Source organism: Cyclopterus lumpus, chromosome 10 (assembly GCF_009769545.1).
Source record: "Cyclopterus lumpus isolate fCycLum1 chromosome 10, fCycLum1.pri, whole genome shotgun sequence".
NCBI classification, from domain to species: domain Eukaryota; kingdom Metazoa; phylum Chordata; class Actinopteri; order Perciformes; family Cyclopteridae; genus Cyclopterus; species Cyclopterus lumpus.
Window position 1 is genome coordinate 23068538 of NC_046975.1, and position 15000 is coordinate 23083537.

The following is a 15000-nucleotide window of genomic DNA, read 5'->3' on the forward strand; positions in this document are numbered from 1 at the left end:
CCCCCCCCCCCTCTTGTGCACCCCCCCCCTGTGCAAACATCCATCTGCAGAGTTAACAGCCGACTGAATATAGATTAGAAATTTAAATGCAAAAGGTGTGTGGGGGGGGGGGAGTTATCTCGCCACTTCCTGTCCAGGCGCTGACACCTGTCGTCGTTTTAACCTCCACGCCATGAAAATTAACCCCGATTGTTTACGCCTGTGATTTTTTTTCGACAACAACAACAACAACAACAACAACACCTTACCTCTCGCTTATTTCCCCTTTGTCCCACCAGCTGAAGCAGCTCCTGCTGACTCCTCCCAACGTGCCCGCCGCCGCCACCACCACCGCCGTCGCCGCCGCCGCACACAAAGACAGAGTCCACGGCCATCGCTATAGCAACAGGAGCCTGCAGCTTCGGCCCACGAGGCCCCCGGTCAAGGTGAGGCCCCCCCGGACTCTCTCTCTCTCTCTCTCTCTCTCTCTCTCTAAACCAAAGATGGAGGTGGAGTGAGCCTCACAGGTGTTGAGATGTTCGACACCGATTTCTTTTTAACGGTTCCTGCAGCGGTAAACTGTTGCCGTGTGTGTGTGTGTGTGTGTGTTTGTGTGTGTGTGTGTGTGTGTGTGTGTGTGTGTGTCTGAGCTTTGGTTTTTTGAGTTGTGTGGCTTTGCTGTGGCAGATGGTGGGAGCATTGACTGACAGGTCAAGGGGTCAACAGTGAATCATAGTCTCTCTCTCTCTCTCTCTCTCCGAATGAGCAATATGGAATCATGTCATCCAGCTGCACACTGAATCATCCGTCGGCAGGTCGTAAAAAATGAAAACACCGCGTTGTGGTCGGTGCTTCGGTGTCCAGGGGGGCAGGAGATTGTGTGTCCACGAGTGTGTTTGTGTTTTTGTTTTTGCCGGTCGGTCGGTTCATTTTGAGTCTTTGAAGATATTTCCAGCGCACTTTGCAGTTTCTTTTATTAAAACGTCATGAAATAACTAAAATATTTCAATGTTCCTACATTTTAATGATCACAGTCATCAAAATGCCCCCAAAAAGTCATGACATACTATACTCAGTATTTATAAATACTCAATTAAATGTCATGAAAAAAGTCATAACATGCTTATCGTATATATATATTAAAAAAAAATTCCAGATATTCATGAACCTTTTTTTTCTTCCTTTCATTTAGTTCAGACTGAATCTCGAACTTTTGGCCGGCGGAGGTTAAAACGCCGGTGCTCATGTTTGTGTGTCTCCGCCCCCTCCAGAGTGACCTCCGTCAGGAGCGGAAGCCCCGAGCGGTGCGTCCCGCGGGCCGCCTGTGCACCGAGCTCCACCGCCACCTCACCACTGCTCGGGCGCCCGAGGACACGGAGGAAGACGAGGAGGAGGAGGAGGACGACGAGGACAGCGAGTCGGAGGAGGACGACGACGACGAAGAGGAAGAGGAGTCTTCCAGCAGCGAGGTGGAGGGCGTGGCGGTGGCGTCCCCCGCGGCGGTGGCGGCGGCCCCCGCCGAGCCGGCGAAGCCTCAGTTCAGCTCGGAGAAAGAGCTGCGCTCGGTGGTGGAGCTCATCACGTACATGCACACCTACTGCCTCCCCGTGCGCAAGCAGCAGGGCTGGGACCGCAAGGACCGTGACGCACCGCGGCCCCGGGCCAGACCCGAGGCGCCGCGCCCGGCCGCCGCCAGAGTCGTCCTGGTGGCCGCTCCCGGGGGCGCAACCGGGGCGGGCGGCGTCCCCAGGAGGCTCCCCTTCGCGAGGAGGAGGGAGATGAAGGCCAACTCCCTCCTCCGCGAGCTCCTGCAGCAGAGCAGCTCTTTCGACGTGAGCAAGCCTTACAGACTGCACAGCCCCCCGTACTCCCACTCGCACAGCCCCAGCAGGGTGCCCGCGCCCTCCGGCCCGGCCAGATCCGCCACCCCGAAGCCGGAGTGGCGTAAAGACTCCTCGTCCCCCGAGAGGAGAAGCCGCTCCTACGAGGCTCTTCGGAGCCACGAGGAGGCGGAGGCGGCGGCGGCGGCGGTGGAGCCGGAGGACGGCGGGTCCTTCTCCGTGCGTCGCTCGCGCCGCCTGGCCTCCTTCCCCAGCCGCTTCGCCAAGAGGCTGCGGCCTGGACGGGCCAGGGATGGGGAGAGGAGGGACCGGGAGGAGAGGGAGGTTAAACTCCTGCCGACGCAAGCGGGAGGCAGGACGACGACGACGACGGCGACGGAGCGGCTGGCGGCCGGCGACGAGCAGAACGAACCCTGCTGCCACAACGGTGAGACGGAGGAGAAGGACGCCGGCTTTACGTTCTCACCGTAGAGACGAATGTCACCTTTTTTTCGTTATTTAACGATCCACAACCTCGTAGTCAGAAGAGCGACGCTCTGCATGCTTCTAACCGGCTTCTCGTTCTGATTGCAGAGAAGCGGGCCTGCCTCTGTCTGACCCTCGACCCCAAGTCCACCGGGTGAGTTTCCTCCTCGTGACCCTGCCGGGTTCCACCGCACCGACGTCCTCCTCTTTTTAGTCCTTAGACGGACGTTTTTTGTCCCCCTGCTGAACTCTCCAGTTGTTAATGACGCTACGTGGTTCCTGGTTCATAATCATGTCATTTTAACCAAATGATCCAAAACAAACTAAAATGTCGCGGTGCTTATTTTCCAGAAATCTCCATCTTCTAGGATCGATGCCCCCTGAAACATATATTACGGTGTCGTCATAAAAGAAATGTTAGACCTGGGCCTTCTTAAAAATTGAGAATGCTAAATATGTGTACTATATTGTAAATGACCCCAGCAGGAGTTTGTCTCACGGCACAGTGAAGGGTCCCTTTTAAAGTAATGAAAAGAACTCAGCGGTGACCTATGAGCTGTAATCTGGAGCCAAAGTGGAATATATTCATTTAAAATATGAGCTCATTTCCTTCCAGGTCATTTTTTTTCAACGTGGCAGCGGTCCATAATTCATACGTTCATTTGGCAATTGGTGGATTTGTTGTTTGGTCTGGAAGGAAACTAATGAACGCGTTCACAGTTCAGGAAGTAAAACGTTCACCTGGATGTCGAGACGCAGTCGTGACCTTAAAGGTCGTCCGTGAGGTAGATTACGAGCCACATCTTCACGCTTCAAAGGGAAGCCGGTTTTAATCAACGCATTCGTGTATAAATCTCTCACAAGATTAAATAAATCGTAACAAGATTAACCAGGATACCCAAATTCAGCGGTTTTCATTCCAAAATTCCCAAAGAATTGGGGACCTCTGGTCAAATTACTTACCCCCCCCCCCCCCCCCACCCCCCCATAGCCAGCCTCATCCTCTACAAACCAGGCTGCCATCCCTCCATCTTCGAAATTAAATCTGTCTTATGAAGCGAAAAAAACAGAGTTTGCAGGGTTTTTATTTTTTTTAATTATATTTCACTCCCCCTCCTCCCCCGTTCTCCACCGAGGGGTAATAATAATAATAATATCCCCCACCTCGGAGAGAAACAGAAACAAGACGAGCCAGAAATAGAAGAAAAGCGGAGGAAGAATGGAAGAAGAGAGGGAACGGGCCGCCGCTAGATAATAGAGGTGAAGAAGAAGAGAACCGGCAGCAGCGTTTAGACGGAGAGGCAGAATTCACATTCGGAAGCTTTTTTATTTACCGGGAGAGACGTTGTCGGATTGCTTTGGACTCGGGATTGTTTGTGTAAATACACAAACATGTGACAACAGGGCGCAGCACTCTCTAATGTCTCTCTCTCTCTCTCTCTCTCTCTCTCTCCCCACCAGAGAGTCCCAGTACAGCACCAAGCCTTTCGAGCAGACGCTCGGCGTGGATCTGTGTGGAACGGCAGGTAAAAACATCTGCTCACCTTGTTTGTTTGTTTGTTTGTTTGTTTGTTTGTTTGAGTTCACGACGATGTCAACAGGTCACGGGTCTCAACATGTCACAGGCGTGTGGGAGAAACGCATCTGATAATCAGAGATGGACATTTAAGGAGTTAGATGCCACTCTGGTATCTGTACGTTAGCGTAGCTTAGCATAAAGACTGAGAACAAGGCCTGAAAACTAAAATGTAGACGTGCTCTCTCGTTTGTTTGTTTATTTGTTTGCGTTCCACTCTGGTATCTCTACGTTAGCGTAGCTTAGCATAAAGACCTGAAAACTAAAATGTAGACGTTCGCTCTCGTTTGTTTGTTTATTTGTTTACGTTCCACTCTGGTATCTGTACGTTAGCGTAGCTTAGCATAAAGACCTAAAAACTAAAATGTAGACGTGCTCTCTCGTTTGTTTGTTTGTTTTGGTTCCACTCTGGTATCTGTACGTTAGCGTAGCTTAGCATAAAGACCTGAAAACTAAAATGTAGACGTGCTCTCTCGTTTGTTTGTTTGTTTTGGTTCCACTCTGGTATCTGTATGTTAGTGTAGCTTAGCATAAAGACCTGAAAACTAAAATGTAGACGTTCTCTCTGGTTTGTTTGTTTGTTTGGGTTCCACTCTGGTATCTGTACGTTAGCGTAGCTTAGCATAAAGACCTGAAAACTAAAATGTAGACGTTCTCTCTGGTTTGTTTGTTTGTTTGGGTTCCACTCTGGTATCTGTACGTTAGCGTAGCTTAGCATAAAGACCTGAAAACTAAAATGTAGACGTTCTCTCTGGTTTGTTCGAAGGTCTCACCCCTCCCACCACCCCGCCTCACAAACCGGTGGAGGATGAGCTCTTCAAACCGGCAGAGGGAGGAAAAGGAGGCGAAGGTGGCGTCGGCGAGTCGGTCCTCGCGGACGCCAACGCAGCCGCCAAGGGCTCGTCCCGGCTGAGCCGCGCCCACCACCAGCGGAAGCTCCCGGAGCAGACGGAGCTGTACGCCCAGCTGCGGCGCATGGGCCAGGCCGGCGACAGCGGCACCCACCGGGCGTTCGGCGACCACGACTACTGCGCGCTGAGCCTCGGGGAGAGCCGCAAGCGCAGCGCGGCCATGCTGGGCGCCATCTTGCAGGCGCAGGGGGGCGGCGGCGGAGACGGCCAAACCGGAGAAGCCGACGATCGGGTGTCGGGCGGGAACGGGAGGGACGGCGGGGAAAGGCCGGTGGCGTCGGGAGGCGGCGAACAGCTCGAGCGGCAGAGCGCGGCGGCGATAGCGGCGGCGGCGGCGATGGCATCGGCGCCGTTGACGCCGGCGTCGCGCTGCCAGGCGCCCGCTGCCACGCCGCCGGTCTCAGAGGAAGAGGCGGAGCGCTCGTCCGCGTCCCGCTCGCCCTCGCCCGTCCTCCACCTGTGCCCCGACTCCCCCGCCAGCAAGACGGACTCCAGGTGAGACAGACGATGGGGGCGGGACGATGTGGGTCAAGGTGATTGACAGGGAAATGTAGAGATGGGAGGAAAAGCCGGAGGGAAGGAGACGAGGAGACGAGGAGACAACTGATGGTCACGCATCAGATTTTTGACCTTGGGTTTCTCGTCACCCGACCTTCTAGAAGTCTGACTCGTAGGAGGGGGTCAGCGGTCGCATTGTTTCTGTACATGGAAGACAATGGTGGAAAGAAAGGAGTCGGGGGGGGGGGGGGGGGTGAGGGTGAGAGAGAGAGAGAGACACGATAGAGAACCGTACTGCAGTCAGCGGGAGACAGTCCGCCTTTTTTGCCGCAGTTCACCTGTTTCCTCATATCTGACATTTCAGTTTCACCTTGTGTCCGTCATTATCTCGCTCACCATCCTCTCTCTCTCTCTCTCTCTCTCTCTCTCTCTCTCTCTCTCTCTCTCTCTCTCTCTCCTGTTTTAGTGAGAACTCTGAGATCTGCCCCGACGACAAGCAGAGGAACAAAGCCAAGTGTGACGAGGTACAGAGAACATCCTGCATGCAGCGCCACAGACTTCTGCATAAATACATATTATATATATATATATATATATATATATATATATATATATATATATATATACACACACAACCAGACCCAGAATCCGACCCAGAACCAGACCCACATTCAGACCCACGCCACCCTTACACTCCTGTCCTGACTGTTGCCATGGTTTCCCTGTTGCCAGGACAACTGCCAGGTGTTTTACATCCACAACCTGCCGACCAGCGTGACCCAGAACATGCTGCGGAAACGCTTCCAGGTCTTCGGCAAACCCGAGGACTGCAAAGTCATCATCTGCAACGAGTGAGTGTCGCCGAGCCGGAGATACGGGGAACTACTTTTTCTGTTTTTAAAGACACAGCAAAGCCGGTTTTTAAGTGGGTTTAAAATGAGGTCTTCATAACCACATTGAAGCATTGTTGTAGCCTTTGTCTGAAAAGGTCACCAAGAGTTCAACAAGACCTTGAAACAGCTGGCGGCACCGACCTCAGAAGACGAGTTTGAGTCTCTGGGCTCTGCATGGTGCTGCCCACTGATCCTGAATAGAGGATGGGTCCATCACAGAGGACACAGGGGGGGGACTAAATGTGGTACAGGTGCCCTCTCTATGTGGCAAACATCTGTCCTTGTAAAAAAAGGTTTAGGTTTTATGGTTTAGGTTCTTCTGTACTACACGACAGTCCAGTAAGGTGTCCCGTCTGTGTCTCCGCCCCCTTGTGGTTGCAGGGAGCGCTGCGGGGTGATAAAGATCCGCCAGGCGGGGGTCCAAAAGCACTGGAGGGAGCGGGAGACCGTTTTCCAGAACGAGCCCCCGGGCCTCAGGAGGCTGGCGAGGAAGCGCTACATAGACCTCGGTAAGGGACTCCGGGTCACACACTCTGACATCAGGGGTCATCGCATTATCAGACTCCGCCTCCCTTTTATCCTCGTTCCATAGTGACCTTGTCTTTCTGCCCCCCCCCCCCCTCGCAGACGAGGCGGGCCCGGGCCCCGTGAAGAGCAAGTACGACGCGCTGGACTTCGACACTCTGCTGAAGGAGGCCCAGAAGTCCCTGCACCGCTGACCCCCGACACGGGGGGGGGAGGGGGGGCGGGGCCACAGCACTCGGTGAACTGCAGCGACGCCCCCTGCGACCGCACGGCCCCGCCCTCAAGACAGCCCTCTTAGTTACCTCCATGCAAGGCGACCTCGCGAAATGTTTACATTTTTACCAATGGAATAAAGTAATGTTAAGGACCTCGTTGATTTTTTTTTTGGGGGGGGGGGGGGGGGGGGGGGGGGACGTTTCTTTCGCTTAGAGGATAACGCTTTTTTTTTTTTTTTTTTTTTTTTTAAACGAGGAAGCCACCGGGAGTTAAGAGACGATGGAGAGAAGAAGAAAAGAACGGGACTTTTAACAGCGACGCAGTTCTTTATCGCTGGATGACGATGTTGTGATGTCATCGCGGGGGGGGAGAGGGGGGGGGGGGGACGGACCTCTGTAGCAGATCCTTGCTATTCCTGCGTTGCGTTGGTTGTCGTGGTGTGTGTGTGTGTGTGTGTGTGTGTGTGTGTGTGTGTGTGTGTTCTTTGTTCCGTTGTTTTTTTGTAAGAAAAAGAAACCGAAGAAAGAAAAACTTCCCCTCTCTCTCGCTCTCTTTCCGGTTTTCTGGTTGGTGAAAACCTGCGAGCTGCAAAAACCAGAAAGCAAAAAAATATATTATAATAATAATAATAATAATAATACTAATCAACCCCCCCGGGCTTTTGTTTTAGCGGAGAAATTGTGGATGTTCCAAAAAAAAATCTTTGAGTGTGCGTGCGTGTGTGTGTGTGTGTGTGTGTGTGTGTATTTAAAAAAAACAAAAAAACATTTAATCATTTTAATGACTGATAAAAGTTTACAAAATCTAAAAATGAAGATGGGGGGGGGGGGAAAAAAATAATCATGTTTTTTATTATTTAATTTTTTTAATTGTAGTGCTTCCTTGATTTGATCTATGCACTGTAAGGAGGTCCAACGCCTCCGCTCTCTTGACTCTTAATCTCCAACTCTGCCATGCTGACTACAATTTTTTTTTTGGGGGGGGGGCCCTCCGCTACTGGCTGCTGCAGGCTTCCGTCTGGTCCACTTTGGACCCCCCCCCCCCCCCCCCCCTGACTCCCGGGGGAAAAAACACCTCAAAAACATCCATTCTGTCACTCAAAATATAACACATATATATATATATATATATTTACGTGCTTCGTCGGTCGATTCCGGGTCAAAATGTTTCCGGGTCTTGGTGTCTGTGTATATTAATATGTGGTGGGGGGTCCCACAGCCAATGCAACACTTACTGTTTACATTTGGACTGCAGCAAGCAGGACAACAACGGGGAGGAAACATAGATGATGATATAGCCATAGACGCTTTTTTTTTTTTTTTGCATACCTTGTGTGTGAGGTCATCGCACCCTTTAGTCGTCCAGGTCTGGACTGGACTCGTCCGATTGTCCGGGTGGGTGGGGGGGGGAGTCATGGTGATGCCGGGTCTCAAAGTGGAAAAAAAAAGGGGAACCCCCCCCCCCCGCCCCCCCATAGTCCACCCGTAGCACATTGCCAGAAGGAGACGGATCTGTGGGTTCAGATGGAATGTATTCAACAATCTGAATGTAACCGGTGCGTTTGTTTCCCCCATTTCTGCTTCCCCAAAGATTGTGGCGTGTTTTTGTTGGTGCTTTTTGAAAAACAAAAGAAAGGTGGTGGTGGTGGTGGTGGTGGTGGTGGGGGGGGGGGGGGAGGAATGGGGGGGTAGAGTTGCTTAGGCCGCCTAATTAACATTCCTGACGCAGCCAGTAGCAACAAACGGGATGTAAAGATAAAATGAAGAGAGCCTCCGAACCTGCCAATAGATTATATATATAATCCCGGGGGGGGGTACTGTATCAGCTGAGCATCTCTACCTCACACCCATCCATCCCTGTGTACCCCCTGCCCCCCCTCCTCCCTGTACCACTGGATGCTCGCCCCCCCCCATCGCGCCTCCATCATCTTCTGGAAAGTGTTCTCTGAGCGAGGGGACGGGTGGTCATGGGAAGGTTCGGGAGGGGGGGGTTCGTGTTTTATTTTTATTTTTATATAAATATATATATATATATATATACTATGACTCCTCCTACCACTAAGCCCCTCCTCTTTCTCTAACTTTACTTCGCTTGCCTCGGCGGTTTTTCTATAGCGTGTCGGTTTCTTGGAGTCTCGACCGTGTGTGTGTGTGTGTGTGTGTGTGTGTGTGTGTGTGTGTGTCCTCGTGTGTGTAAATGTGAGTGTGTTTTCGTCTCTTGTCTCGTGTTTTGAGTCGGACGCCGCGGACGCTTGCAGGTCGGCGAGGAGGGAGGGGGGGGTGGGGGGGTGGGGTTAGAGGCCACCTTGATACGCCATTCCTCCTCCTCCTCCTCCTCCTCCTCCTCCTCCTCCTCTTCTTCCTCTTCAAATAAAAAAAAAACAGCAGCCCCTCCCCCCCTTTTTTTCCTTCCAACTCGTGGGTTCAAGGCCTTGTTTTCCAGGTCTTCCCCAAACCCTAGTACCCCCCCCCCCCCTTTTCCTCTTATCTAATCAACTCCTCGGTAACACACACAACAACAAATTTGAATGTTTACATCCCTCGATTCTCCTTTGACTTTATTAGGAACGCACACTTAGTACAAAGGCGCCTTATTCAGTGTTTTAAAAAAACAATAATTCATAAAGATTAACAGCAAGTGGCTCACCGATGTCCCAAAAACTAACAAAAAAACAAACAATTTAGTGCTATACATACTGACAAAAAAGGTGTCAACTTTTTATTTGTATTTTTTATGGGGAAACAAAGACATTTTAACAATTAAATCTCAAAAACAAAACCGAATGAGTATATATGTGCTTCGTATGTATACTACTAAAAAGTGAGAGAATGTGCTGGTTTACATATATATATAAAAAAAAAAAGAAAGAAAATATAATATATGAATATAAAAAATGTGTATATAGCACTATGCCTCGTCGTGAACATAAAATGTACTGTGTGTTTTATTTTTTATTATTTTCATGTGGCGGTGTCATAGTTGAGCGCTAATCAGACAGCAGGTGGTCAGATTGGTTTATTTAAATTTCTTTTTTTTTTTAGCACAGGAAGGAAATTAATAAGGGAAAAAAAAAAACGACACTGTCGTTAAAAAAAAGAAAGACACACAAAAGACACAAAGGAAGTTTACGTCCCGTCTGCCGTTTTTTGTGACACGACTAAAAAATATATTATTTGTTGTCCATGTTTTCTTAAAGCAATTTGAAATGCAATACATAATCATCGTTATCTCGGAAGACAGCCTTTTTTTTTTTTTTTTTTCGAAAAAAAACAAAACCGAGGTAATAATAATAATAATAATAATAATAATAATAATGCACGGTGAAGCTGCCGCTGCACTGTAACGTGGACCGCTGTCTCACACGGGGAAATCATACACAACAACAAAAAAATACTGCAGGAAGAATGTGGTCATTCGCGTCGTAAAAACACACATAACACGTATACAAAAAAAAAAAAAAGTACCGATATACTCTCGCACAAATAACGTCCCCCCCCCCCCCCCTCGTGAAATGTCGATTTATCCCTCCTCCGCGTTGAAAGGAAGCCATTGTGACTACGTTATTACCACCTTCTTGATGGTACGCAGGTTTGAACCTGAGTTGCATTGAACACGTGCTTTTTTTTATGACCGTTGACAGCCAATAGCTTTGTACATGTGTGTGACTGGGAAAAAAAAGGAGTGTGGGACTGGGGGAAAGCCTCGAGTGGACCCCCCCCCCCCTGTGGACACTGTAGAATCCCCCCGTTTCAGCCCCACGTAGAGACAGGAAGTTATTTTTTACTTTGAAGTGGTGCCGAGAGAAAAAGGGTGGAAGTCAAGGGGCGTGACGTCTCCAAAAGGTCTCGTTGGAAGTATCCAGAGCTCTTGTTTCCTCGTGGAGGAAGAGCATTATTTATGGATATATGTAATTGACTTCCACTCATTTGAGGGCTCCTGAAGGCATGCGGTGGGATTTCTACAGTGGCCTCCGCTGATTGACGTTGAAACGAAACCCCCATTTTTTTTCCATCATTGCAAGCCTTAAAAATCAATCTGGGGTGTGGAGGGGGCGGGACTAAGCTTCCACTAGCTTTCATTATTACCGTTTCAACTCCTTTCCAATCCAAATGTGGTTTATTATTAAATGATTACTGACGTAATTACGACTTTTTTCAATAGCCATATTATAATAAAAAAGGTATATACATATATATGAATATATATATTTGTGTGTTTGTGTAGATATCTAGATTATTATATACTTTCTTATAGAAAAACTTTGATGTTGACCATTCTCCTCTGTGTTTTTTTTGAGAACACGTTTTTTCGACATGATACTGCTGTCCGCTTGGGTCGAGGAGGTGCTGGGTCGACGAATCAAAACTAAATAAATAAAGACAAAAAAAAAAAAAACATCCTTCCAGAATGCAATACCTTTTCTTTCCCGTTCTTCATTTGAGAAAAAAAAATGACGGCAAGAAAAAAAAAAAAAAAAAAAAAAAAACACAAAACTTGATAGGCAGGTTGACCAAAAAAGAATAATAATAAAACTTAACACACAATAAAAGAAAAATAAATTAAGTTTTATAGATGTTGTCGTTTTCAATGCCATGGTCCACTAAAACAAACAACAACAACAAAAAAAACTACATTTTCTTTGTTTTTTTATGTCACTTGTTTTTATTTATGGGGGAAAAAACAATGCATCCGTCAAATGAGCCCCCCCCCCCCCCCCCCCCCCCCCCACCACCCCCCCCAGGGTTAGCGCTCGGCCTCAGATTCCACTTTTCATGTTCAGCTGCTGATCAATACACAGAAAACTAATAGCACCTGCATAGCAACAGTGATGTCAAATAGGCACTTAGTAGGGAAAACATGTGAGTGGGTGTTTGTTTGTTTGTTTGTTTTTTGGTGGAAGAAGATATTTTGGCATAAAAGGGCATACATTGTTGTTGTTTTTTGGTTTAATTTCTATTGATTTTATCGTCTCTTGACATCTAACGACTATCAAATTCACATAAATGTTGTTGTTTTTTTTCTTTCTTTTTTAACTTTAGTTGTGTTTTTTTTTGGTAAAAAGAAAAAAAGAGAAAAAAAAAAAAAAAGGTAAACACTGTTAGTGAGATTTTATATTTTTTACATATGTTGGTTTTATTTTGCGTTTTTCTTTTTGTATTTATACGCCACTTAGTTTGGATGTCTTTAAAATTGTGTTTTGTTTTTTTTCTTCTCCGTTTTTTTTTTGTGTGTGATTTCATATGTCTTGAGAATGTGGAGACAAAAAAAGGCATTTCAGTATTTTTGAATTGTTAAAATCTAGTTTCATAGAAGCGGAAGTATCTGATGTTATAAATTATATTTTAATTCATGTAAATAGTTTAAAACAGAAGACATGTGGCTTCCTTTTAAACTGAATACATTTCTCTTCAGAGATTGTTTACATTATGAAACTGTAGAGATGTGCTCCTCATATACTGTATAAAGTACATATATTCATTGATTTGCCTCAAAAAAATAAAATCCTAATGAACAGCTTTCTTTCGGTGCACGTGGTCATACTTTTGGTCAGATTACGGGTTAAAAGACAACATTTTTATTTATATATGTATATGCACACACATGCTTTTTTTTTTACACCATTTAATTAGCTGATTTTCTTTATTGTTTACCAATAGCGGTGTTAATAAAGTCCACTAATAAAAACCATTGCTGTCGGGTGAGTTGTTCAGCAGCAACTCTCAGGCTTAGTCATTTAGCAGCATTACGTCGCCATAGCAACTGAGCTTGAATTACGACCGAATTTGCTTCATGGTGACGAATCAACTAAAAATGAGTCGGACGCATCTTAAACTCGATTTATGGAACGTTAATGCGCGTTTGATCGAGTCAAAAATAAAATAAAATGCAGCGTGCATAAAGGGAGATTTTTTGTGGAGCAATATCATCCGTCAGGATCCATCGGTGTCTTTGAATACTGAGTTATTAAAAGGTGGACAGAACCTTAAAAATGTAATATTCCAGTTTACCTGCGTCGACCTGTTATTGTCCTTAAAGCTTTGTTTTAAAGTCTACAGGTGATGCTCTTTAATGTGGGGCAATAAGCATTTTTAAAACACCGGCGTTTGTTTCATTATTGTCTGGATAACATGTCGTTGTCTCCGTTGCTTGTTCCCACTGTGGAGAGGTCCACACACACACACACACACACACACACACACACACACACACTAATGGACACGCCCTCCCTCCAGTCTTCCCCTGGTTAAACAGCATCCTATTAACGGGCCGCCTGGCAACTTTCCGCCTGGCTAGCCGGTGACGTTCGTGTTTTCACAAAGATTAATGCAAACTATTGTCATCAACCTTTTGAGAGGGCAGAAGTGAGCGGATCAGCATACAAAAAATGAGAGTACATGCAATTTTGTGGATGGTGAAATATGTAGGATTGATAGAGATGATCTCTCAGCGACCTTAAAGGCTTAAAGTTCAAAGCATATCTAGTAACGGCGCTAACAGCACTAATGACGCTAATGGCACTAATGACGCTAACGGCACTAATGACGCTAACAGCACTATGACGCTAACGGCGCTAATGACGCTAACGGCACTAATGACGCTAACAGCACTATGACGCTAACGGCGCTAATGACGCTAACAGCACTAATGACGCTAACAGCGTTAGCGCTTGATTATCCGCCAGGTTGTGCAGCCAAAAGTTGAACCAAAATGGCTTCCTGATCCCAAATATGACGACTTTCCATGATGCAAGGAAAATGGTTTAATAAAATAAAATGAAAAGTAAACCGGTCTGAATCCTCGTAGTTCTGGAACACGACTACAGGGATTTGATTCAAGGACACGAGGTGAGGAAAATGAGCCGTGGGCCACTTTGTGCTGCTCTTCGTTCTGAGCACCATTTTGTGCCCCCGGTTTGGTCTTGGAGACACAAAACGTTGCAATCTCTGCCCACTGGGAGAATGAAAAGAATTAAAAGCTGCATGGACTTCCCCATTGGAGGCCTCTTCGCTCTCCTTTCAGCTCTGAGTCGGTCTCCGTCTTGGAGTTCTCTACCCTCATCAGACCTCATCAGGTCGATGAACCTGCACAGCTCTTTTCATTCCAGACGTAAGGAGACCCTATCCATCTGGGCCTCTGACTCACGACCCGTCGTAACCATGGACCCGACTCTCAAGCATAGATATATGTGTGTATATATATATATATATATATATACATACATTATATATATATATATATATATATATATATATAAATATAAATATATGTATGTATATATATATATATATATATATATATATATATATATATATATATATATATATATATATATATATCCCTGAGATCCCCACAGTGTGGCTGCTCCACTCCTTGACAGATGGTACAGATTCATGAAGACCACAAGCACAATTAACCAAGTGGCTCGTATCGGCCTGTACTGTAGCATCAGGGGGGGGGGGGGGGGGGTCTGGATGCTGTAACCTTCATGAAGGTGGGATCATTGCATCGCTGCCGCATTGGCTTCCTCTCTACAGTTCCACTCGGGTGACTAATTGTACGGCCCGAAAGCCGAAGGAAGGAAGAAAGAAAGCAGACGATTAGGAAGCAGACCATCTCCCCCCACCCTCATCCCCCCCCGTCCCGACCCGACCGTCCTCTGCAGGGCCGGTCGTGACTGCAGCGAATCCGCTCTGCAGTGCAGAGTCATTAGACGCACACAGCGGCGTCCTCGTGAGCCTCGGCTTAACTCTGACAGGGCCGACGCCGACGCCGACGCCGACGCCGACGCCGGGGCCGGACTATAAGCGTCCTCGCTTCTCCTCTTGGAGGAATCCGTGACGCTAAATCAGCGTGTCGCGTGTTTGTTTCAGCCATTCCTCCCTCCCTTGCTTCCTCCCTTGCTTCCTCCCTTGCTTCCTCCCTTGCTACCTCCCTTGCTTCCTCCCTTGCTTCCTCCCTTGCTACCTCCCTTGCTTCCTCCCTTGATCCCTCCCTTGCTCCCTCCCTTGCTCCCTCCCTTGCTTCCTCCCTTGCTTCCTTCCTGTCCCTGAGACCTTGGCTGTGTGAATTAGTCAGACAATAAGCAATATGTATCC

The 15000-nt window shown here is 47.6% G+C and overlaps 1 protein-coding gene across 1 annotated transcript in view; it reads left to right on the forward strand.

Moving 5' to 3' along the window:
- Positions 1-7048, forward strand: part of ppargc1b (peroxisome proliferator-activated receptor gamma, coactivator 1 beta) — a 74846-nt gene extending 67798 nt beyond the window's left edge. The window contains exons 4-12 of the mRNA XM_034543579.1: positions 279-425; positions 1251-2247; positions 2394-2439; positions 3747-3811; positions 4628-5267; positions 5737-5794; positions 6003-6121; positions 6545-6672; positions 6791-7048. Of these exons, the coding sequence (XP_034399470.1) occupies positions 279-425; positions 1251-2247; positions 2394-2439; positions 3747-3811; positions 4628-5267; positions 5737-5794; positions 6003-6121; positions 6545-6672; positions 6791-6882 (2292 nt within the window). The 3' untranslated portion in view covers positions 6883-7048. The remainder of the gene's footprint in view (positions 1-278; positions 426-1250; positions 2248-2393; positions 2440-3746; positions 3812-4627; positions 5268-5736; positions 5795-6002; positions 6122-6544; positions 6673-6790) is intronic.
- The last annotated feature ends 7952 nt before the right edge of the window (positions 7049-15000 follow it).